Genomic DNA, 24,813 nt, shown 5'->3' with positions numbered 1-24,813 from the left:
TCGACCAGAGCATTGCTCTCGGCAGTCTTCGAGGGGGTCGAGGCCGCTTTCTCGAAGACGCTCATCATATTTTTGCGGAATACCTCCCATTCAGCCCGGGAACTATGTTTCGTGGGGCAAGGGATTCTTTTTGGCGAAACAGAGGAAGAGGAAGACGGAGAAGGGGATCTTCGACGTCTCCTCTTCGAGTGCTTCGATCTCGAGGAGTGATGGGACACTCCGAGACCTGGAGCGTGAATGGTGACGAGGAGACGAGTGTCTCGACTTCGTCGACGAAGAAGAAGCTTTAAAAGTCTTACCTTTCTCCAGCTTCCCCCTACGCTCCTTCAGGGCCTTAGCTGTCATGGACATACAGTCCTCGCACTCCGAACAATGGTGTTCAGCTCCCAAACACCACAGACAAACTCTGTGAGGGTCAGTCAGTGACATCTTTTTTCCACAATCTCGGCATTTTTTGAAGCCGGATCGAGGAGTTGTCGGTTCCGACGAGGAAGCCATCGAGTACGGATCGAATAACTCGAGGTAAATAGGATTAATCTGACAAGAACTGAGCAACGGTATTCCGAGGCACTGAGTAAGCGCAGAAAAACAGAACTGAGCAAAGGACGCTGTGCGCGGCCTTTATAGGCAGGATGACGTCGACGTCGATACGGCGGCTGTCGAGGGACATCGACTCGCAGGACGTCAACGCGCAGCGCCCTCTAGAGAAAATTTTTTCCGAGGCCAGCAGAGCTGGAAGGAGATATCTAAGATCTAAGATGAGGAATACGTCGGAGGACACAATCCCTTCGAAATCAGGGTTCAGGAGACTATGCACAGCGATGCAGCTAAGGTCCCATGGGAATTGGCGAATTGCGGGCCGTGGAGGTCGCAGCTCTTCAAGGGATGGTACTAATGCTATTCATCCTGGCACTCGTTGAGCCCACCAGTCTAAGGGAGGAAGTGTAGGTCAGAGCAGCAGAAGTTTTACTCAGTAGGCGCTGGCAGTCGCTGAAGTTGCTGGCGTCGTCCATTCTTCTTCTTCAGGTTATTCTGTTGCAGTGGTCGACTCTGGGTTTCAGCTGCAGGACCTCTGGATTTATGCAAGAAACCTTGGCCGAGTGCCCCAATCGTATTCCATGCACCATTCAAACTTGGGGATGGCTGTCTAATGGGGACAAGAAAATAGAAGAGCCTTTGGTGTGGGCTGCATACCCTATGTCCCACGCTGGGTGTGCTTAAAGGTGATTGAACTGTAAAAAACGTGTAAATTGGTGTATCAAATAAAAAAAGTTTTTTATTCATGGTAATTTTCAAGTTCTGGGGTTTTAATTCAATTACAGCTGCAAAAAAAGCCAATGCATTTCGGACTAAAAAGCGTCCTTCATCAGGGCCTAATTTCCACACCTGATCCAAAGTTCAATCGTTCTTGACATGTGTCCACACAAAAAAAAAGCAAAAAACATTGTACGCAGCATTGCAACAGTAATATGTACACTATTGGTATGAGAGGTATGGCATCAAGATGGCTTAATCAACTGACATCACATGTGGAATTATAGAATGCATGTTATTGTTAGAGGTTTTAATGAGACCAAATGTAATGAAGCAAGCAAAGTGACCTGAGGTTTTCATGTATGTTTTTCTTTATGTTCTCCTACATGTTCTTTTATTTGTTATGTGCTGTACTTGTCTGTCCTGTGGCCATTCATTTATGAATTTTCATACTCCAAAACTAATTGTTCACCTCACCACGGGTTATAACACTTGATCAAATTCAATTGTAACTTCGACTGACCTGTATTGCTGACCACCACATGAATATTACTGTTGCAATGCTGCATACAATGTTTTTTTGCTTTTATTTATTTATTATTTTTTGGGTAACATTTCAATAACGATTGATGAATTTTGGATCAGGTGTGGAAATGAGGCCCTTATGAAGGATGCTTTTTAGTCCAAAATGCATTGGCATCTTCTTTCGCATCTGCACTTTAATGTAATTGAATTAAAACACCAGAACTTGAAAATCACCATGTATTACAAAACTGTTTGTATTTGAAACACCAACTTACAAGTTTCTTTTACCCTTCAATCACCTTTAAGGAAATCCAGCGTGGGAAATAGAGTGGGCAGCCCACACCGAAGGCTAATTAGCTTAGGTCCCTTCTATTTTCTAGTAGCCTAGCATGGTGGCACCAATTAGTGGGCTGCACCCCACACACACAAACCGACTAGCCAAGGCCAAGTCTGGACTTTAATTATAAAAAATAATTGAAACACGCTGTGCACACTCACAATGCTCTGTCTGATGGGGACAGCCAGTCTCCCAGTCTGAACTGGTTTTCTATAAGGCACACTGCAGGACAAATTAAGATTAGGTTTACGTCCCCCATTTCCTGTCCTGCCAGTCACTTTAAAGGTCCTTGTAGGCTTTCCAAGGGAAGCCGAGCGAAGACAAGGGGCTAAGAGGACCCTCCCCCCACCTAGCAGGGTAGAAGACGACTTAAGAAAGGGCAGGCCACCTTGTTTAGGGCTTAAAAAAGTAAAGGCAACATTTTGGGCAAATGGTGTCCCTTGTGTCCCCTACTGCAGCTGCGAAGACAGCCTGCGATGAAAGTTCACAAAAATGTTGTAAAAGGTACAATGCCACTAGCCTAAACAGATAGGCCTGTCACAGTATATAAAACATTACTGGAGAGTCCAGAAAAGGGCTACATTGGATCCCCGATAGCACTCCACATAAGGTGGGGTGTGCTGATATTGCAAAATAAAACACAGTTAGGATAACAAGTATCTCCCTGCCTTGGTAACTAAGAGTTTGCCAAGTACAGTAAAAACAATCACAGGGAAGCTATAGAAGCTTCCAGCAGCACTGTACAGGAAGTGCTGTGTGCTGCTTTAGTAAATTGTAGATGCCTTTAAAATTGGAGGAAACAGGATTTCGAAAATAAATACCAAAAAGAGGTAAAAAAAGGGTCTCCATGATCAGAGTAAAAGAGCCAGCAAAAAGTGCTGGGGGACTCACAGGTGGAGAGAAATTCGCACAAAGATGGAAACCTACTCCAACAGCATTGCAAGACCACCATTACGAGCACACCATTCAGAAAAAGAAGGCATATAAAAGGAATGTATGGGTTCTTAGGCATGGCCTTTAAAGAAAAAAATGAGGTCGAAAAGCGAGGGGAGGGATGCAAGGGTGAGGTGAGCGATACATCAGGTAAAAGCTACTGTTTGAAAAAAAAAGGGCAAAAAAGAAACAATTGCCATGAAATTGAGGGGCACAAAAGGAGTTTCGAGATGGAAGCATTTTCGAAATAATCAGACTCGTCTCGAAATCTTAACTAAGTTGGCAGCAAGTCCTGCCATCTAGTTTCAGGGGAAATTTAGAACTTGATGACACTGACAATATTGCTTAAGGAACAGCATCCTAGTGCACAACAAAAGCACTTACCGAGGCAATAAATGACACCATTGGCGACCACAAGGCCTGCTCCTTCTCTTGCAGTCTGCATGTCCCCCAGCATACTCCATTGGTCAATGTTAGGATCGTAGCGCTCCATGCTGGTATGGCGTCTGCTGCCATCAAAGCCCCCGGACACATAGATCATCTCTACAAGATGCAAAGGTTTGAAAAATCAGAAACAGAAACCACACACGCGTACCAGCAGTAAGCTTTCCCAGACACCTGCTTGAACAGATAATGAACCAAACAAACCAGATACAATGGACATTCAGCCTATTAAAACGTCAGCTGTCATTAGGATCTTTCGTAGCAAGATAAAGCATTTTTAGATCAGCATGGTTTGCTCTCGAATTGCTAAATAGGAATAACTCTGTTTTTCTTTAGCCACTTTGACAGGAAAATAAACCTTTGGCAAAAAAATAAAAAATAAAACAAAGAGGCGATGGCTGGAAGGTTTATCATGAATCTTAACCTCTGGCATTGCTCTAGGCAACGCTGCTGACCACTGATTTTAACCTGCCAAGCCATTACAGAAAGGGGAAATATGATATGCAAATAAGGCTTGGTCCAACCCCAACTGTTAGGTCACATCCCTATTGCATGAGACATAAGCAATCAAGACATGTTTCAGAGTCTGAGCGCTATCAGTGAGGTGCATCTTGGTTCTCTAGACCCAGCAGGTACAGGACCTGCATCCCACGTGTGTAGAGTTCAGCTAAACAAAAGTGATGGCTCGAAGGTTTAGAATGAATCTTAACCTCCGACATCGCATTTGTTTTGCTAAAATAAGCTTTCAACATAACTTTGATTCTGCACTTCCCTCTATTGTAATGTGCACCTACCAACTGTACTGCCCACTCCCACGATTACATGCTGACACAGGCCTTTTCCATTTGAAAAGTTTATGTAAACGCCACCTGCTCAATTTGATTAATTTCAAGGTTAATCCTGCTTTTAGGAAAGTTTTTCTGAAGTCCAACTAGCTTAGTAAGAACATTCAACTAAAACGGTACAAGACTCCACTCTTGAACTGTACCACCTGAGTATACGGTAGCGTAGATAGATTAGCCAGGCTCATCTTAGGAGGGATAGAGGGCTGTAGAATCAGTACAAAGAAACTACAGTCCAAATATGGTTCAAAGAAACACTGAAACACTATGTATTGTAAAAATAAAGACTTTATTTAAATACAAGAAGGCAGAGATACATCTTTGGGGAAATAAGTACTATCACAGATCATATAAACATATTATAAAAACACACTATAAAGTAAAGAGACCAAAGCATAGACCTGATTTAGAAAACGAACTACTTCTAGGTAAAAGAAGGGGCGGGGGGATCTGGGAGTCTCTCTACTGGCACAAACACAGCCCATTGACCTGTTCTTGGGTGGTTGGCCCTCGGGAGAATCTCAACCAGGTCTTTAGCTCACTGTCCCTTTCACAGAGGAGAAATGGCCATCTGCATATCAGTCTTTGCAGTGGTACTCTTGTTCAGAGGAAAATTGCATAGCATTTTTCTTTTTTTATTGGTTTAGCTGAAATGAATCAGCTTTTCAGTATCCAAATACAGAAGAAAAGAAAAATTAGATCACGGCATAAAAGTAAAATTGGTGTACAAAAAAAAATTAATCACAATAAAAGAATCATTACATGAAAATCATCATATGATAGCATCTCAGCATAAATAACCTATATTACGAAACCAATTTCAAGGAAGTTAGACAATTTACAGTCGCTATTTGTATGGAAACATTAAATGATCACCGTTGGACAAGATCTAAAGATCCCACATAGGCACAAATCGGGCAAAATACTTCATACGCACTCCAATCAAAGCTGGGCAACATGATATTAAATGTTCAAGTGACTCTTCAGAGTCTCGATTTAAACAAAAGCAACACAAGTTCATATCACTAGGTATCAATTTACGCCTGGCCTGGATGTCTCTTGTGGGTCAAAGGTTAAAGTGCACTCGTAAGATGGCAGAGCGTGTTTGTGGAGATGGGAATTTAAGAAGATATGATTCCATGGTCCCAACATGTTTGTACTGGAACCTCTGAGGGCAATCATACTTGTAACGTAAACATTGATATCAGGTATCAATCCAGTCATCACAGTATATCATGTCCTTATCTTTGTCTGGATTAGAAATTAACGTCTCAATGGTAACATCCGATTTTGCAAGAAGCATATAGACCTCCTTCAACCAATTTTGTACAAAAACATGATTTAAAGAAAATACATAGGTTGGCAATATTTTCAAAATATCATTGGCAGATGTCGAAATCAAACATTTGCGAAACAGGGCACATAGCCATCAGTAATAGAGGGCATGGAGGGATACCAAACCTAGTTCGTATTGCAACCATGACCCAGGTATACACTGTGGTAGGTGGAGGATTGATCTCCAAGATTTCACCTCAAGTCTATCTAACAAATGATTTGACTAAATTGGTTGGGTTTCGAGTCCATATAATATACAAGGTGTTGCTTTTTGGTTCCAATATATTAGAGCTGGTTTTAGCGTGAATTTGCTGTAAATTAAATTTAGTTTGCGAGATAGCTGTATCTTATTTGTGTTCCACAGACTCTAAATTGACTTTAGCAATGACAGTGCCCTTAAATATCATTCCCAAATATGTGTATTTTGGAACTATTAGTAATTTTGTTTTGTTAATCAGCCACACAAAATGTTTGCAACTAGTCTTATTGGCCGAAATAATTACAATTTGGGTTTTGTTTGTGTTCACTTTTAATTGATTTAATTCAATGTAGTTGTTGGAAGCCAAAAGTACCTTTTGCAGGCCTATTGGGGCTTTTGAAATGAGTACCAAATCATCGGCATACATTAAAGTTTTGATGGGAATGCCATTAAATCTTAGTGAATCTGAGGCCACTGTCATAAAGGTCTGCCTGACATCATATATGAAAAAATTAAAAACTGCAGAGGCAAGCAGACAACCTTGCTTAAGGCCCCGCGCAGTGTTAATAGGAGTCGGCAAAAGCCCATCAAAAGTCAATTGAATACGTATTGATGTTTGTGAATGTAACACGTAAATGATATCTTGCAATGTCGACGGACAGTTGGCTCGATTTAATTTTGACAAGAGGAGTGTGCACGATATGGAATCAAATGCGGCGTGGAGGTCCACGAACGCAAAGCATACAAGTTGTTTTAATGTCTGGCATTGTATCTTTATGGAGTTCAGGCAAAAAAGATTTATATTTGTGTCCATGCCTTCGAGAAACACAGTCTCGCGAGGATCGCGCAATTGACAGTTTTTGTCCAAGCATTGAAATCACACAAAATCAATTTTGCAAAACATTTACCTGGAGCATCTAATAACGCAACTGGCCGATAATTTTGCGGCTGAGTATGATCTCCTTTTTTGTAAAAATCGGCACAATTAGGACGTCTTCCAGGAAGACGGAATAGCAAGCAACAGCAGCTCCTGTTGAAAGATCTTATCTAGAATCAGGGCCCAAAATGTGAATTAGATTTAAACATCACATTGCTAAGCCCATCTGGGCCAGCAGCTCTAGGGGAACTTGCCTTTTTGATAAAGTCTTCGATAATCGCCTGCAAACACTCCACTGACCAAATTGTCAAGGAGTGTGGGACATATACGAGACTCTCAAAATCGGCATCAGCATATAGGTTAGTGTAATGATCAACCCACTGCTGTTCGGAAACACTATGAGATTGGGCCATTGGTTGTAATTGATGTGAGCAATGATTGAATAGAGGCCACGTCTCTGCCGAATTTTTACTGGCTATAACTCAGCATTTTCACACTGTCATTTTGCAATATATGGGCTTTCTGTCCTCGGATCCAATTGTGATATCTGCATTTTGCAGATTTCAAAAGCTGAATCCATGAGTGTTTATTTGAGAGAACGATCAATTTTTTCTCTCTTCGGTATTCTGTTTTTTTTGCCTTGATTTCAAGGTCAAATGCATGCATGTGTTTGGTCTTCGGTCGACCAGCACACATGATCGTGCTCTTAAATGGTAAGAGGAGATTTGGGTATTGATCCGGGGCTAGACGCCCGACATTAAAGTCAATTGGTCTGTTAGGTTCAGTCAATTTAGGCGTGGTCCACCGGTGACGTGATTTCGCATTATTGACCACCAACTGTTGATGCATCCAGTGCTTATGGATTGGTGCAGAAATCCAGTTGATTTTGAATGCAAGCTGATTATGGTCACTATGCACTTGAGAAATAACTTCAAAAGCTTGTACTTTCACAACCAAATTTAAGTCTACATATATGTAGTCAATAATGCTGGTCACTGAATCCTGTTGCCATGTGGGCTGCGCTGGAATATCTCACTCTACTGTACCATTTACCATATGGAAATTTCTCTCTGTCATAAAGGTAGTCCATTTATTAACCTCCTGTAATTTACGTTTTGACTTGCAAGTAAGGCAATCCAAGTTAATGTCCCCCACTACTATCATGTCATGTCTGTTATATCTGGGGACATTGACACCAAATCAAAGAGTCTCTCTAGTCCTGAATAAAATGCCTCATCCACTAGGCCGATGGGGTTTCGGTATATGTTAATAAAAGCGATCTTATGCTGGGGACAAACAATTTTAGTTAATTGTATAAAGGAGCTCACTGTGTAATAGAAAACCCATGACTCATGTTAACCCCCGCCAGCAGTCACGACGATGGTCTACCCTTAACACCAGCAATAGCCGGGAGCAATAACACTTCATAATTATCCAGGAAGGTGTATGTGTAAGCCATGTCTCCACAGAGCTATGACATCAAAAGCAAAGGGGAGACTACGAATTGAGGATTGAAGATGGGAATGCCCTTGTCTGTTCCAACTTGCAACCGTAAAAGAGGAGTGCAGTGACTGAACTGATGGTTAAGTCGGGTGAGGGACATTGGAGTGCACACCACTCTTAGTTGCTGCACCCTCAGTCGCTATTGGATTTTGATGCTCTACTCTCGCAACCATCCGAGCAGGATCCGGAGGGTTAAAATGGATTTCTGAACTCAGGCCTGGAGGGGCCAAGGTTCAGAAGGACAGCCTAGTTTCTTGGAACAGGGTAACCTCTGGACAAGCCAGACCAATCAGGGTAGCGAGGGCGGCAGTCAAGACTAAGTCTCAAGAGGGGTGAGGGTGACGGAAAGACCTCAATGAGCACACAAAGCAAGGACACTTACAAATTACTCCAGGCAGGTGTTATATTAAAATTATAGACACATTTATTACAAGGCCTTTGTAACATCGACCATAGCAAAGAATCGCAATAATACTAAAGTAAACCGACACATCACAATCAATACAATATATATACAAGACCGAGGGGTCTAAGGAGTTAGGAGCACGTAATATGTAGACCACCTAGATGGGGAGGAAAACAGGTAGTGCAAGTAATCATTGGACCCAGTTCGACATCTGAAATACACCTAACTAGGAGGAAGTCCGAGCCCTACGAAGAGAGGAGCCTTATGCTCAAAAGTACCTGGATGCGCTGGTGCCAATGGACAAAAGAGGGCCTCTTCGAGGATATCAGGCAGTTCAGGAAGGTGAATGAAGCGATGCAGAACAAGTCCCCACTACTCAAGCAAGGCCTCCACTTGTGGGCAGAGGCAGGGTGAGAGTGCGGGAGAGAGTTGCTATGTCGCAACAGCGGTAGAAAAGAAATGGGCTCCTGCGTGAGGGGCCACCGGTTGGGGTATGGACTACTCACCGGTCCCCGACGCAGGCAGACCCAGACTTCTCCAGTTCAGTTCACGTTGCTGGCAGGTTCAGCTGTGATGATCAGGACGTCTTGACACCGTGTGGATTCTGCGTAGCAGGATGCAGGGTCGAGGGTGTCCCAAATGCAGCGGACGTGCACAGGTTGTTACCACAGCAGGGCAACACGGCAACCGCGTTTACTCTGGTCCGGGCACACTCGTCTTACTTCAGACCTGGGAATGCCAAGTGTACGAAATTCGGTGTGAGGGTGCCGTGGACGCAGAGCAAGCAGTAAACCAAGTTTCGAGGGCTTCCCCGAAACGGCGGCGGTGACAGAGTAAAGCGTCCTGCGTAAACTGGTCAGCCCACTGGTTGGCCCAGGGACACTTCTGAAGAGGCTTACTTGCAGGGTTTGATGAAGGTGCCAGGAATAGTTGATCCCACTATTCCAATGGGTCGAAGCGCCTTCGCAGACCTTCTAGGACGATCAGATGCAGAGGGGTCTCGTAGGACGACAGCAGTTCAGGGTGCCAAACCTTCAGTGGGTCACCAGCGGTTCCTCGACTCAGCTTCTTGTTGCAGGATACTTGGCTCCGTATCCCTTGTTTGGTGTGAACTCAGGAGATCGACATGGTAGTGGTGTTTTCAGCCTCCTCTTATCCAAAGTTTCCTTCGCGCCAAAACGGAGAGGGCCCAATGGGAGATCTGCTCACAAACACTCACACCATACGTGGACCTATCACGGACCACAGTGGTCCCAGGCATTCAGGACACTCTGGACTCTCTGACACCCAGGATGTGTATTGGGAACAGACATCCCAGCCCACATCCTGGAGGCACACAGAAGGCATGCAGAAGCCAGTGAAAGCGTTGTGTTTTGCGGGAAAGCGCATGACCAAATAAGGACTGCCCCGGGTCGGCTCGACCTGGAGGAAGGTGAAGGGGCAAGACGGTCAGCGGACAGGACAAAGAACCTTGTGGCATGGCCATTTTGGGAGCCAGGCCACCTATTCGTGCCAAACGCGGTAAGCGCGGATACATGGCAAAGAAAGGGTTCAAAACACAAGAGAAACGATAGCTGCCACCAGTCCCGTCCGTGATACACTTGCACAGTTAATAATAAGTCCAGCGATAGTTTCTAGGGCCTTTGGAATGAATAGAGACCCAAGAGCGCGGTAATGTAAGTTACGGTGCACTCTTGTTTCATGTTGCACAAAAGCTGCAACATGTGGAAAGGACTAAGGGAAAAGAAGTCTCCCAGTACTGACTGTTTTAAGGGGATATCAGTTTCCCCATAAGAATTGAGCGAAAACCCAGAGGAGTGCTGCGGAAGGCTGCGCTTCTCTGGCAAAGTCTAGATCAGGGTGTAAAACAACAGCAAAAAGTTTGGGGGTTGCCACATGGAGGGAAAATTACCTACAATTATGAAATCTTTCCTAACACTGAGCAATCAAGAAGCCCATCTCAAATAGTCTCCCTTTGGCCTTCCAGATTGTATTCAGGACAACACCAGACAGTATCTATAATCTTACTACCGAACAGTGTGTCAGAGAGGATTTCAATCGGCTCAATGTCTCGAGAAGTAATGTCTTCAAGCTCCACCAGGTCACCAAATATATTAAGTACACTCCGCCTATTGAGATCATACGTCTTGAAAGGGCTCTTTCTACTTTCTACATTTCATAATCAGAGAATGGCAACTAGAGTGGGCCTGCTGGGTATGTCGTGAAACAAAATGGGGGCGAGGGGGCTTTCATCTCAGAATTTGATTGTTGGCTGTTCATTTTTACAGGGCGACTCGCATTGTTAGAACAGTCAAGCTGTGGATCATAAGAGACCCTAGTGTTTGTAAACTGGCCACGGGCGGCGCCAATCTGCTCTGGGGCACCATTTGTAAGTGGCCAAGGCCACGGAGGCAATAACAATTGAGATGCTTGAGGGGCTTTCTCCACTGGCAACATTAGTAGGCGCTGAGACAAATAGCTATCAACAGCTTTCCTCAAATGCTCCATCAAGAGACTATTTGGGCGACTTTCCAACCTCACTTGTTAGGACCATGCTCTCCTTGACCTTAATTTCAGCTTCAGATGTTTTATTTAAGATTTTAGTTGGCATGCTTTTTTCCGCTCGATGTATTTCATTTACTAAGTCATTTAGTGGAGGATAAGTGAGCAGTGATTTAGAAGCCACAACCCCATCTTCGGGATGTGGCAACTCTGGGATTGGCCAGTACTCTTTTCCAAGAGTCTTTGAGCAAGTTGTTTAGAGATGATGTCCTTCTGTTTATTGATCTTTATAGCTTGGAAAAAGGAACTCAATGTATTTTTAGACAATCTGGAGGCCGCTATATGTTTTGCTTCTTTAACAAATGTACAAGGACCTTTTTTGGTTTTCCTTGAATACGGCTCATGCACTTTGCTCTGGCTACGTGAGCAAACAGGAGTGACTTCTTTGGCCAGCTCAGGTTCCATCATGATGTTTGGCACGCTTGACCAGGAATAATTTATCTCCGACTCCACTTGTTCGACCCAAGGTTGGACGGGTCAAATGATGCCAGAAAATATCGGCAAAACAGAAGGCGGCATTGCCGCCTTCAAAGGAGAAGAACTTATGTTTATGATGGGGTCTGTGTCTAATGTCAGAACTCTTTCCTTGGATATGGCCTGCTTTGCTGAGGAAGGCCTGTTACAGTGAATTTCTAGCCATTGAGACAACTGATCAATCTGTGCCACTTGCCTGGAGACTTTGGCATCTAAACTTTCAAAGAGCTTGGTGTTAATTGCTGTTAAGGCTAACTCGATCATGGGTGTTGCTGATTGTAAAGCTTCCTCATTCACAGTAGGTCTAGATCGGCGCAGGGTTCAATGCACATAAGAAACAGAAGGTGTAAAGGTCGATGAAATCGCTGAGCCTCTTCCCCGCTGAATAGTGTGTGCACTAATGATGGAAATAGGCGACTCGCACTGTCTCCCGAAAATGGATAGATCTGGATCGCCATGACACGGAGAGGACTGGTGCTCAGAGGACACCTGATCTTCCAGCACAGGCAGCAACTGTCTGGATGCAGGAGATTGTAAAATAGATTGATCAGAAAGCAGTTGCGTGTCAGGCGGGGCTCCCATGGGTGGATTATCACAACATACCGCCAAAGCACAGCCCGCCGATGCAGGAACATTGTATGTATCCATGGGTTGCCCCTGAATATGAGGCAATGATCTGAAAGCCGCAAAGGGATGTGGGTTTATAGGCCCCGGCCTGAATGTTGCATCACGTACAGTATTTGGCATACTGCAAGGTGATTGACATATTGACATGTGTGGTACAAGTGGTACAGCCTGTATGTAAAACATGTACCAATTATTCAGCAACTCACAAACACAAAGACCTTATACCTCACACAAAATACCAAGCAGCAACAGGAACAGTGAAAGGCACCACAAGTCTTAAGAGCCCGCTTAACGCTGGCTTTGCGGCCAAGCAGCACTTAACCACGGTACTTTCCCACGAGCACACGCGCGTGCAAACTCGTAATATGCAAAGGCACCAGTCATTTCAAAAGGAAGGCAGGACTTGTACAAGCAACAATCTGGAATGAGAGGAAACAGCTGTAACACGTCTTTAAGAATGTTGATAGCACGTTAATGCAATGTACACCTTTGTTAAAGGTCCAGTCTGCTCGAGCAGTCCCCCTTGGTCCAAATCCACAATAGTGAAAGCAGCAAAGTTGGGAGCAAGATGCAGATAGGATCCTCGCGGCCAAGCGGCACTTAACCACTGTACTTTTCCACGAGTGCGCACCTAGCATTTTGGTGAGGGACTGCCCCTGGGCAGGACAAAGACTGATATGCAAGGATATTTCTCCTTTGTAAAAGGGAAAGTGAGCTAAAAACTTAGTTGAAACTCTCCCGGAGGCCATCCACCCATGAACAGGTCAGTGGGCCGTGTTCGAGCCGGTAGAGGGACTCCCAGAACCCCCCCCTTGTTTTTAGTGTTTCTAGCTAAGTCAGACCTTATCAAACACATTTAGTATAGGGCACACACATTTATGGGGAGTAAAACCATGAGTTACTTTCTAATTACTTTCAGTAATACAAGGGTAGTAGACCCCGTCAGTTATGCAGCGCTACTCGGAAAAGAAATCACACAATCAACAAACCCTGTTACCAGGATACTTTTCTGAATAGGTGAGTAATGCATGTCTTCTGATGCTTGTTAATCTGCTTAGAATCAGATGCTGTGCATAGACTAGCGAGTAGTACCCAGAGTTGGAGGTGGGTTGTGAGAAGGAACAGTAGAGAAAATATGTCTTGGTACTGCTTGTCCCACCTGAGAATCAGACCTAGAATGAGTGTCTAGGCAATAGTGTTTTGTAAAAGGTGTGTACAGAACTCCAGGTTGCCGCTTTGCAAATGGACTCAAGGGGAACATTTGCAATGAATGCTATGGATGCCCCAGTGCCTCGAGTAGAATGTGCTCTAGGCTTGAAGGGCAGTTCTCTCTTCGCAAGAGTGTAACAGTGTGATGCATTTGACAATCCACCTTGAGATAGCTGATTTAGAGACAGGATCCCCTTCTCTACCAGCTGCCACTGAAACGAATAATTTTTTAGTCTTCCTCAGTGGTTTAGTTCTTTCCAGGTAAAACATGACTGCCCTGCGCACGTCTAGTGTGTGAAGGCTTCTTTCGGCCATGTTAGTAGGGTTCTGGAAGAAAGTGGGTAGTTCGATTGACTGATTCACATGGAACTTCGAAATGAATTTCGGCGCAAACCTGGGATGTGCGCGCAGAACTACCTTATCTTTGTGGCCTGTAACAAAGGGATCTAAAACAGAAAGAGCCTGTAGTTCGCCAACCCTTCTGATAGAAGTGATAGCCGCTAGGAAGGCTATAAGTCAGATCTTTCAGACTTGCTTTATGCATAGGCCCGAAGGGAGCTCCCATGAGCCTGGTTAAAACCATTCAGATCCCATCCAGGGGCTGGATGAGAGCTTGGAGGATAAATCCTCTTAACCCCTTCCATAAAGGCTTCAATTACTGGTATCTTCCACCACAATACTTTTTGCTGTGAAGTGGTGTAGGCCGACAGAGCAGCCAGATGAACCTTTAGGGAATTAACCCCGAATCTAACAGGTGAGTTAGATACAACACAATGTGTGAGGGTGAGCAATCGATGGGATTTGACGCCCTTGGAATTGCACCAGATGACAAAACGTTTCCATTTGCTGGCATAGCAATAACATGTATTAGGCTTTCTCGCTTCCCCGAGTATGTCCATGCATCTCTGAGGGAGTTGCAGGTCCAGGCTTCTAAATTCAGAGTTTGAGGGCATGGGTGTAGGGTCTCCCCCCTGTCCTGAAACAACATGTTGTACGGGCAGGGCAGCTTGACTGGTGGGGAGAGGGACATTTCCATCAGGTGAGCGAACCAGGGTTGGCGGGCCCACAGGGGGGCCACCAGAATCATGGTAACTGGTTCCTGGTGCATCTTGTCCACTATCTTGTTGAGAAGGGGAGTCAAGGGGGGGGGGGCGAAGCGTAGACAAATCTCCCCGACCAAGTTATCCAGAGACCGTTCCCCTTGGATCGGTTCTGGGGGTACCTGGAGGCTTAGTCTTGGCATTGGGCGTTCTCCTGAGTAGCGAACACGTCGATCGTATTCTTCTGGCAGAGGAAAATCTCTGCTGAGTACATCTGCCAGAAGATTGAGTTCCCCTGGAACATGTTGCGACAACAAAAACATCCTGTGTTTGAGAGCCATATCCAAATGTTTTGGGACAGCTTCGATAGCCCTGGAGAGTGACTGCCCCCCTGTTTGTTCAGGTAATACATTGCTGTAGTGCTGTCGGTTAGGATCAGCACTGTCCTCCCTTGCAGTTGCACCTGATAGGCTTTCAATGCTTTAAACACCGCTAGTAGCTCCAGTAAGTTTATATGGTTAGACGCTACTTGAGGGGACCACACTCCGTGTACTGTCTGCTGAAGCAGGTGAGCCCCCCCCGACACCGTGAGAGATGCGTCTGTCGTGAGAGTGGCTTCTACTGCAGGGGTGGTGAAGGTTTTCCCCTTCAAGAGGTTTTCTCTTGACCACCACTGCAGAGAGAGAACGAGGGCTGGCGAGACAACTAACAGATCCTCCCATTGTCCGCTGGCCTGACACCACTGGCTGTTGAGCCACTCTTGCATGGGACGCATGCGCAGCCGCACGTGGGGAACCAAGTATATACATGACGCCATCATCCCTAGCACACGCATGGCCTTGCGTACCGTCACCTCCCGAATGGCTACATCTTGAGGAATCTGAGAGAGCATGTTCTGAACCCTCTCGCTAGAGGGGAAGACAAGGCCGTCTTGCATCCGGATTAGCGCTCCCAGAAATTGTTTTACTTGGCTGGGGAATAAGCTGGATTTCTTTTCGTTGATTGAAAAACCCAGGCTGAAGAGGAGATCTACTGTTTTTCGGGTGTTCAAAAAACAAGCGTCGAACGAGTCCCCCGTAATGAGTCAGTCATCGAGGTAAGGGTAAACTGGTACTGATAGCCTGCGCAGGTGTGCTGCTGTCACTGCCAGGACTTCGGTAAACACCCTTGGCGCTGAGGCAATGCCGAAGGGGAGTACCTTGAATTGGTAGTGTTTGTCCTGTATCATGAACCTTAGATATTTTCTGTGCGCTGGCAACATTGAAATATGAAATTATGCATCTTTCATGTCCAATGTTGCCATGAAGTCCCCCTGCTTCAGCAATGGGATCACCTCCTGCAGTGTAACCATGCCAAACTTCTGGGGTTTTATAAACTTGTTTGCTGGGTGCAGATCTAGAAAAGGACGCATGGTGAGATCCTTTTTGGGTACAAGGAACTGCACTGAATAAATACCGTCGTTTACCTGAATAGGGACGGCTTCTATGGCGCCCTTTCCCAGCAGTGCTTCCACCTCTTGTATCAGGATCTCCAGATGGTCCGGTGAAAGGCGTGGTGAGCGCGGCGGTCTGAACTGTGGAGGTCGGGCGAATTCCACGCAATAACCGTGGGTGACCGTCTTTAAGACCCACTGGTCTGAAGTTATCCCCTCCCATGTTCTGAGGAAAGATGTTAATCGCCCCCCGACCGGGGAGGCAGGGGACCTGGACTTGGTGGTCATTTCTGACCAGAGGCTGTGGCTCCTCTGAGATTGGGGCCTCTGCCCCTACCTTTGCCGTGTTTCTGACCCCTTGAGGGGTAGTAAAAGTAGGGCTTCCGGATGCTTGATTCGTGTTCGAGTTACCCGTGCCGTAGTTGTTCTGACCGGCATGGGTTTGTCCTCGAAAGGACCGCTGAGAATTATTACCCCTCTGGGAGGAGGGTTTCTGTGTAATCTGGTGCAAAGACCTTATAGTCTTGTGCTCCTCCTTGGCCGTCTCCAACGCTTCATCCACTGCTTTCCCGAAGAGGTTAGTCTCTTCAATGGGTTTATCAATGAGGGAAGCCTGAGTCTCAGGTCTGAACCCCGATGTACGCAGCTATGCGTGTCTTTTGAGAAGAGTACCTTGTGCAAGAGACCTGCCTGCTGTTTCTGCAGTGTCCAGGGTGTTCTTCAGCACATTCTGGTTAACCAGTCTTCCCTCCGAAACAATGGCGAGAAGCTTTGTGCTGGCGGGTTCAGGAACCTCCTGGAGGGCTTCTTGAGGTAAGTTCCATTGGGCATCAGCATAGCTTGCTAATAACGTAGTATTATTAGCAACCCGAATGGTGTATGCAGCTGCTGATGTGACACGTTTGCCTAGAGCATATAACCTTTTCGACTTTGTCCGGTGGTGATTCTCCCGTGGCAAGGGGTACCCCTGCCCTCTTCCGGATGGTAGTCGCTACCAGTGAGTCTGGGATGGCGTGCCCTTTGATATACAGAGGGTCGGTAGGAGAATGTCGAAATAATTTTTCGACTCTCGGGTTCACTGCCCATGTTTGAGCAGGCGTGACCAATGAGGGAGCTACCCGTCTCTTACAGAGTTAAGGAGGGGGATGGATTCACTCGCCGGAGGTTTTTCCTTAATGATATCCTCCACGAAATCCTGCTCTGTTACAGCTTCTTGAGTGGCAATTTTGAATAATTCTGCTGCTTTTTTCAACATGGAGTTGAAAGCCATTTGGTCATCCACAGGGGAGGCTTGACGAGCCGGGGTGGACGGAGGAGAGTCTAGGCACAAAATATCAGAATCCTGATCTTGCTGTGTCCCCGGGTCTTGACCTTCCTGCTGGGATTCCTTCGACGGACAACTGTCCGTCGTATCCTGTTGATCCTCCTCATAGTTTGATAAAAAGAAGCTTGTTCTTCCTCATTATAGATGTCTCTATAAGTATCCATAGGGATCACATCTTCTTGTTGGGAAACCTGAGACTGATCTACTTGAATTTGGGTGTTATGGTCTATCCGAGCCTTCTTCGGGGGCGGCTGACCAGAAGAACTGATAAGACGTTCCAGTCGATCCATACAACCCTCAAATATTTCTGTAGTCCATTTAGAGGACCTAAACGGGCTGCATGAGGAGAAGGGGCGTTATCCGCACTGTGACGTCGGCGGGAACCTCTAAGGGTGTCGGAGAGAGGCTCTTGACGATCTACGTAAACCTCATCGGAATCAAGGAATCCAATCCGCTGAAAACTTTTCTGCGGATTGACCCATAACCTTTGGCGGGACCGGAATAAGGCCCACCGCCGCTGCGATTCTTACGATGCTGCTTTGGATAGTCGCCGAATCTTCGATAGAGGCTCCAATGATTTGTCGCCAGTAGGAATCCTGTCCGCTCCACCAGGAGGACTAGTGGTCAGGTTTCCGGGTAGAGGCCTAGCTGTGGTTATCAGGCCTTCTGAGGCCTTGGAACGCGAAGTGTCGGACTCTCGACTTTTGATGTGTGCAGGTTTTGGAGTAGCGCCCTTGGTTTGTCTTGATTGCCCAGTTGCAATACGCTGCTGCGAATGCAGGGAAGGCTTTGGATCAGAATGATCCGAGGGAACCGGCGAAGATTTTGGCGGCCCTGTTGGCGCTTTCGCCTTTTTCGACGTCGAAATTGTTGTAGGGGTTGTGTGCTTAGTGCGATGCGTTTGTACACCCCTGTCACCGGATGTGGTCCCTATAGCAAGAGCAGAGTTGAGCCTGGAAGGGTCAGGGACAGGCACTTAAGGGTCTTGGGCCGAAGGAGTTTGCACGCCGCACACCGCTTCTCGTCATGCTCTAGGCAGAGACAGGCGTTACACATCCGATGTTCGTCCTTCCAAGGATATCGGACCCTACACTTAGGGCAGAATGTAAAAGGAGTCCTTTCCATAGCAAAACAGAAGGATGACCAGACCACAAGGGAAGAGGGGAAAAGAGGAAAGACATACTAAACAATATGGCCACCCCAACCCCACTCTCCCTACTGTATAGGCCGGCCAGAGGGCCCGACCACGTGGTCAATCCGGTCGCCGGATCTTAGGCGCCGTAGACGATTCCCCCGTAGTCTTCGTCGAAGATGTAGTTATTGGCGAAGTGACTTAACGGGGAAAAAACCGACAATTCGGTAAAGATAAACAATGTCTCTAGTAAGAGCTCCGCTATAGGGCGACCAGTTATCTGGGAGGAAAAAAACAATCTTAGGGACCTCGTAGCGTGAGGGATTTTGGGTACTACACATGTCACGATAGGGATAGTGTTACAGACACGCCTATGCGGACGTCCCCTTTCGGTTCCCGAAAGACAAGATGCAATACTCCGCGGTTACCACTGGATGTCGGACCATATGCACAACATGTGATTCAATTGTGAAATTCATGTGAAATTCAATTACAGTTGCTTTTCAGCTTAGCTAAGCAAGAACTCTACACTGATTTAGGATTGCACCAGGCAGACCAAGGTCAGCTACACCTAAAGAACACTTTTTAAGAAGGGCATATAGCTATTCTAGGCAGGTAAAACTTAAGATTGTAATATCCTATTACAGTTGCTTTTGAGATCAGTGGAACCCAGACTGAGGTAAGCAATAACTAACTTATTTTACGATGGCACACAGCTAACTCAAGGTAAGTAAAACCTATGTACTTTTAAAAGGAGCTATCGGCAAGTTAAAGGTATGTATAGAACCAAGACTGTTTTAGCATATGTATAAAACAAACCAGGGAAAGCAAACCCCAATGTTACAGTTTATGAATGACTCAATGTTATTGTAGGTAGGTAAAACCTAAGGCAGACCTATTGTAAACAGGCTATACTGCAAGTCAGAGGAAGCAAGACCCAGTTGGGTAACATATACACCTATTATCTGAAAGAAATAGTTAGTGAAGCCAACAGCATTACTTTTGGGAATGAGGCACAACCAATGTTCACAGGTGAGTAAATTCACCTTATATATACACTTTTCAGATTGGCAAAAAACACATTCAGGGTAAGTAAGAACTTTTGTAACTGTTCACTCTCAGAGTTGCAGTTACCAACTAACTCTTTCGAAGGCAAGCACTTTTAAACACTTGTTATACTTTTCAAGACAGAATCCTTTACTTATGCAGTCCTTCCCTAGTCTATTGCATGAGTTCACTCAGAGGCAGAAGAGGGACCCTGGTGGTCTAGGTGCCAGCTGTAGGCAGTGTGAGATAGGATACGGTTGCAGGCAAAAGTCAGAGTTCCTGTGGAAGACTAGTTCAATTTAAAGTTAGTTAGGTTCCAGAGGCTTCAGAGAAGACACCCTAGGATGATTCCAGCAGTGGGCCTGGGTGAGCTGGATGAGAGGACTCTCAATCCCAGAAAACACCCCAAAGCTTTACAGAAATCACACAGGCTTAAGGTAAGTAAATAGACCCAGTCGATGGATTCCTTTGTCATGAAGACGGAAGACAGGAATTTGGAAGGGATTTGAATCAGGGATCAATGGAGAAGGCTCCAGGCAAGAGTTTCTTCAATGCTGGATGTGGCTCTGTGGTTTTGGCGCCCTTTTCAAGAGCCAGAAGAAGACTAAAAATTTCTGGTCAGATTCTCATCGTTTGCAAGGTCCAGCACTCTGATGTGGGGACTTGTAGGACTCAAATCGTGTCTGTGGAGTTCCAGCAGGATGCCACCAAAGTTTCAGCTCGATTCGGAATTAGGAAGACCATGCACCGCACAATGGCTCGAGGTCCCATGGTATTCAGGTGCTGCAGCCCTGCAAGGTCAGAGGATGACGGGGGATGTCTCAAAATGCTGGTCTTCTTGAGTCTAGTGGATATCACCAGACTCTGGGTCGGGGGCATCCTTTTCGGGATCCCAGGTTGACTGGAAGGAAGGGTTACATCAGGCTTCAGTTACACAGCAGGCACTCCGGTTGCTGGAAATCGCAACAGCCTTCACTTCTTCCTCTTCAGTTTCAGCTCCAGTGGTTGTCAGCAGCTTCCAAATTCAGAGTTTTTCTCAGGAACTACAGCACAACCTCTGCATTCTATCCGCACATTTTACAGCAAGCGAGATAGGCTGGCTGTCCAACCAGGATAGCCAGCCCCCACCCACTAGGAGTTGTTTTGTTTCAGGCAAGGTGGAAGACAAAGTGCAGCAGAGTTTTGGACTCCTCCCTTGCTTCCTGCCATTCCAGACACTCTGGAGCCTGGGCGGGGAATCCAAAGGATTCCTGCTGAAGACCAAAAAGCCACTGTGGTCGTTCCCACCTAGAACAGCAGCGGAAGACCTCAAAAACAGCAAGCGCACAAGAAATGGCGTAAAAAGGAGCCCACCATTTTAGAAAAATAGTGGTGCTTCTGTGCATTACTGAGGCTGAATTAACAGCCTGCGAGTAATAAAGACAAAGGTAAAACCACTGCCACCAGCCATTCATGTAAAACTTGCAAATGTAACAAAATGTTACCAAATAAGTAAGAAAGAGGATGCATTGTACCTCCAGCACTATACATAAGATGGGGTGTTCTGGCTCACTATATAAAATGTAAACGGGAATGAAAATCCCCCTTTACTACTTGGGAACTCTACTTAACCCAAATACACGAAAGCGACATTAACAGGTGAGCCCATAGAGGCAACCCAGCATAAGGCCAAAAGTTGTAGGAAACTATAACTTCAACCACACACTATGGAGAAACAAACAGGTCACCCATAAAAAGATTAAAAGACTAGGTGAGAGGGGAATACTGATTCCCCTTAAACTAGGGACAAGGTAAAGTAGTTACCTAGTCAAAGCAAAGAGCCCTGGGGTTGACACAGGTCAGGAGAATTTATCATTGATATGAAAATCTTGCCTAATAACTGGTCCCTAGTAATTTGAGGAAACCACTCCTGTCCGATGCCATGTTTGATACAACACTGCTTACTTTTCTGTGTGGTGAAAGTGTCCATGACAGGTAAAGCAGATTCATTCATGCAGATGGTGGGGTGGGGGTGGTCGGACCATAGCTGAGGTTGCAATATGCCTGCAATATTCAGACCTTATTTGGATGGTTATTAATGCCCTGTTTGCAAGGTTTTTCTCAGTACTCCAGTGAGGGGTGTAGCAAATTTGAAATTGAGTGCCTATAAAGTTAGTCCCTACTTCCACAATTGGCATTGCGGCTGAGCAGTCAGGCGTAACTCTTAAGGCGGGGAAGGGCTGGTAGCAAAGTACAATTAGACCCAGCAATATACAAAACAAAATACATAATTTACTGTAAAATATAAATACATGCATTAAATATTGAATTGAGGTGGCGCTGAGCGAGTTGCTTTGGAGTTGCTCAGTCACCACAGTATCTCTCTGCTTGTGCTGGCATCCTGTTTGTCTGGACCCGAGTTCGATCTTTCTGCCGGCAACAACAAAAAGGTCATCTGGAGTGCTTCTGCATGCATGTCGCTGAGATCACCGTCACAGCAGTCTCTGTGGGATTCTCCGGTGAGGTATAATTGTAATTGTAATACTTTCATTTGTATTGACTGAACTGCCGCTTGTAATGTGGTTATTACAGTAAGCTTGAAGGGGAAGAAAAAACTCCTGAAGCCACCTCTTCCTCGCTCTTTTGCTTTACAGAGCAGGATAGGGAGGCCCATTGCTACATTGAGATAGGGCAAAACATTAACACAGGTTCCTGCAAAAATTCTTAAAGCACCATCTACGACTGTTCTCAGCTCATCCCAGAGTAATCAGGCTACATCCTCTACCAAAAAGCTAATTCTAAAAGAAGGTGTTTTTTGCTGTTACCCCCAAAATAGAAGCAAACCTGCTCCTGCAACAAACTTAATGGCCAATATTTCTCCATCTACGTCCATGGCCACAGACAACAATTCTCTTCTTAACCTCGGTTTGAATTGGCGGCGGGATACGCTTCATACACCCATATCTCAGCCACAACGGGAATAAATGTGATCGCCAGCACATATCTGTCCACCTCACCTGATCTGAACAGACTTTTCCCTCCTCGAGGATACTGAATCCTGTGAAACAAGCTCAGAAACAAGATTGTCCTGTTCTCATTATGAATCAAAAAACATATCCATCAAACCAAGTTTGCATGTGCTGACTGCTACAGTTTTCTTTTTTTTTTTTTTAAACACATTTTTATTATTTTCCAAATTTACAAACAAAGCACACCCGACAGTGGAAGTTATAAGTGTACAAATATCATGCGTCAACATATATTTACCGCTGCCATCCCATTCCCTCCCCCGTAACTCAAGCTTACTCCATTGCATTTCTAGACTTACTCCTCTATGGGCGCCCCACCTTCCATGCTCCCAGAGGTATCGTGTTCACTTGGACTGGCTCGGGTGGATTCGGTTAGTAAGGCCACTAGCTGTCTCCAGGCCATCAATGTTCCCACTTCATCATCCTCCCTCCTGTAGGCTGCTTCATACCATGCTGTTTCCGCTTCTGCCCATTTCAGGAGGTCATGCCACCACACTTCTATCCTGGGTCTCTGACCCGCTTTCCACTCCATGGCTATTCTGCGTTTGGCCAAAATATAAGCCAAGTCCTTAAGTTTGCAGACATGCTTCATTTTACGTGGTCTGGTAAATCCTCCCATCATGCACGCCCACACTGATTCTACGTCTAACTTGATCCCTTTCTCAGAGAGGCGGTGAGTGACCTCACCCCAAAATTTCTGACTCTCAGGACATGCCCAAAACATATGCATCATCCCTGCATTTACTTCCCCACATTTGGGGCACATTTGTGTTTCTGTGCTCTTGAATCGGGACATCTTTTGAGGGTTCATGTACGCCCTGTGAGTTAAATATAGCTGGATCTGTTGTAATCTCACGTTTCTGGACACCTTCTTGTGGTACCACTGTGCTCTTTCCGATTGCCCGTCCTGCATGGTTTCTCCCGCATCATCTTCCCACTCCCGTCTCAACTGGGTCACCTCCTTCCCCACCCTGGACATTACCAGTTCATAAATCCGGGATACCTCATGCCCTCCCTCCGAGATGTCATACATTGTCTTTATGGCGGAGTCTGGTTGGTCTTCCAGTACCATTTCTGACCATGTGGCTCCTCTCTGCCTTACCAGCCTAGCATAGGTAATGTACTGCCCAGGGTGTACTCCGGTTTCTTCCATTAGTGTTGTAAATTCCAGTGCCCTCCCATCCCACCACACATCTCCCAGTGTTGCTATGCCCACCGGTTCCCAGTATCTGCATATTGTCTTTCTTAGTTGTGCATCCACTCCCTTCAGCGCCACTAGTGGCACTTGGGGGAACACAGTCAGGTTCCCCATGGCCTGGCATGCCTTGCGCCATGCCCTCCACCCCAATTCTAACAGCTTTGATCGCCCTTTGAGCTCTGATTTGGGCAGCCATATCAATTCTTTCAGAAAGAAGGATGCACATTCTGACCTCAGCAGTCTGGACTCTGCTGTTGTGTCTTCAGCTAACCATTTGGCCACGTACTGTAGTTGCCCGGCCAGATGGTATATCTCGAAGTTAGGCATTTTTATACCCCCTCTCTCATACGCATTTTGTAACTTCCATAGGGCAATCCTATTTCTAGTATTGTGCCAGATGAAACCTCTACACAGGCTCTGTTTAATGAAAAAGCGTTTGGGCAGCATGTATGGCATATTCACAAAAAAATGTATCTGCCTAGGCAATACAACCATTTTCAAAAGTGCCGCCCTTCCCATCATAACCAGGGGGAGTTTAGCCCAGAACTTCATACTGTTTTCAATGTTAACTACTGCTTTCTCCGTGTTAGCTTTATGTTCCTCTTCTATCTCGTGGTACATATCAATCCCCAGGTATCTGAACGTGCTAGTCTCCCAGGGTATTTGTAATACTGGTAGATTGTCCTGCGCAATACCTTTATATCTCCCTAAGGGGAATATGCACGACTTCTTGGGGTTGACCGCAATGCCGGAGAATGACGCAAATCGTTCCATTACTTCGAGGATGTATTGCAGGTTTTCTTCTGGATACCTCAAATACAACAGCATGTCGTCAGTGTACAGTGATATTAGGTGTGGCCCCTCCCTAGTGTGCACCACCATCTCTTCATATTGTTGCCTCAAATATGTCGCTAGGGGTTCCAGTGTGAGGATGTACAGCATCGGAGACCATGAGCAGCCCTGTCTAGTGCCCCTACTGAGCTGCCATTTGTCCGAGATGATCGCTCCAGTTTTGATTCTAGCAAGAGGCAAGCTGTACAACAGCTTCACCCACCTCAAATACCCAGGCCCCATTCCAAATTCCTTCAGGGCCGTCATCAGCCAT

At 45.8% G+C, this 24,813-nt stretch overlaps 1 protein-coding gene across 1 annotated transcript in view; it reads right to left on the bottom strand.

The window, feature by feature from the left end:
* The window catches only part of KLHL12 (kelch like family member 12), a 1,608,338-nt gene that overhangs the window by 384,162 nt on the left and 1,199,363 nt on the right, over window positions 1-24,813 (bottom strand). Inside the window, exon 9 of the mRNA XM_069633689.1 lies at window positions 3,434-3,592. Coding sequence (XP_069489790.1) covers window positions 3,434-3,592 — 159 coding nt within the window. The remainder of the gene's footprint in view (window positions 1-3,433; window positions 3,593-24,813) is intronic.

This window comes from Ambystoma mexicanum, chromosome 13 (genome assembly GCF_040938575.1).
Source record: "Ambystoma mexicanum isolate Mex_15411 chromosome 13, UKY_AmexF1_1, whole genome shotgun sequence".
Taxonomy (NCBI): Eukaryota; Metazoa; Chordata; class Amphibia; order Caudata; family Ambystomatidae; genus Ambystoma; species Ambystoma mexicanum.
Note: the sequence above shows the minus strand (reverse complement) of the source record. Positions and strands in the feature narration are given on the sequence as shown.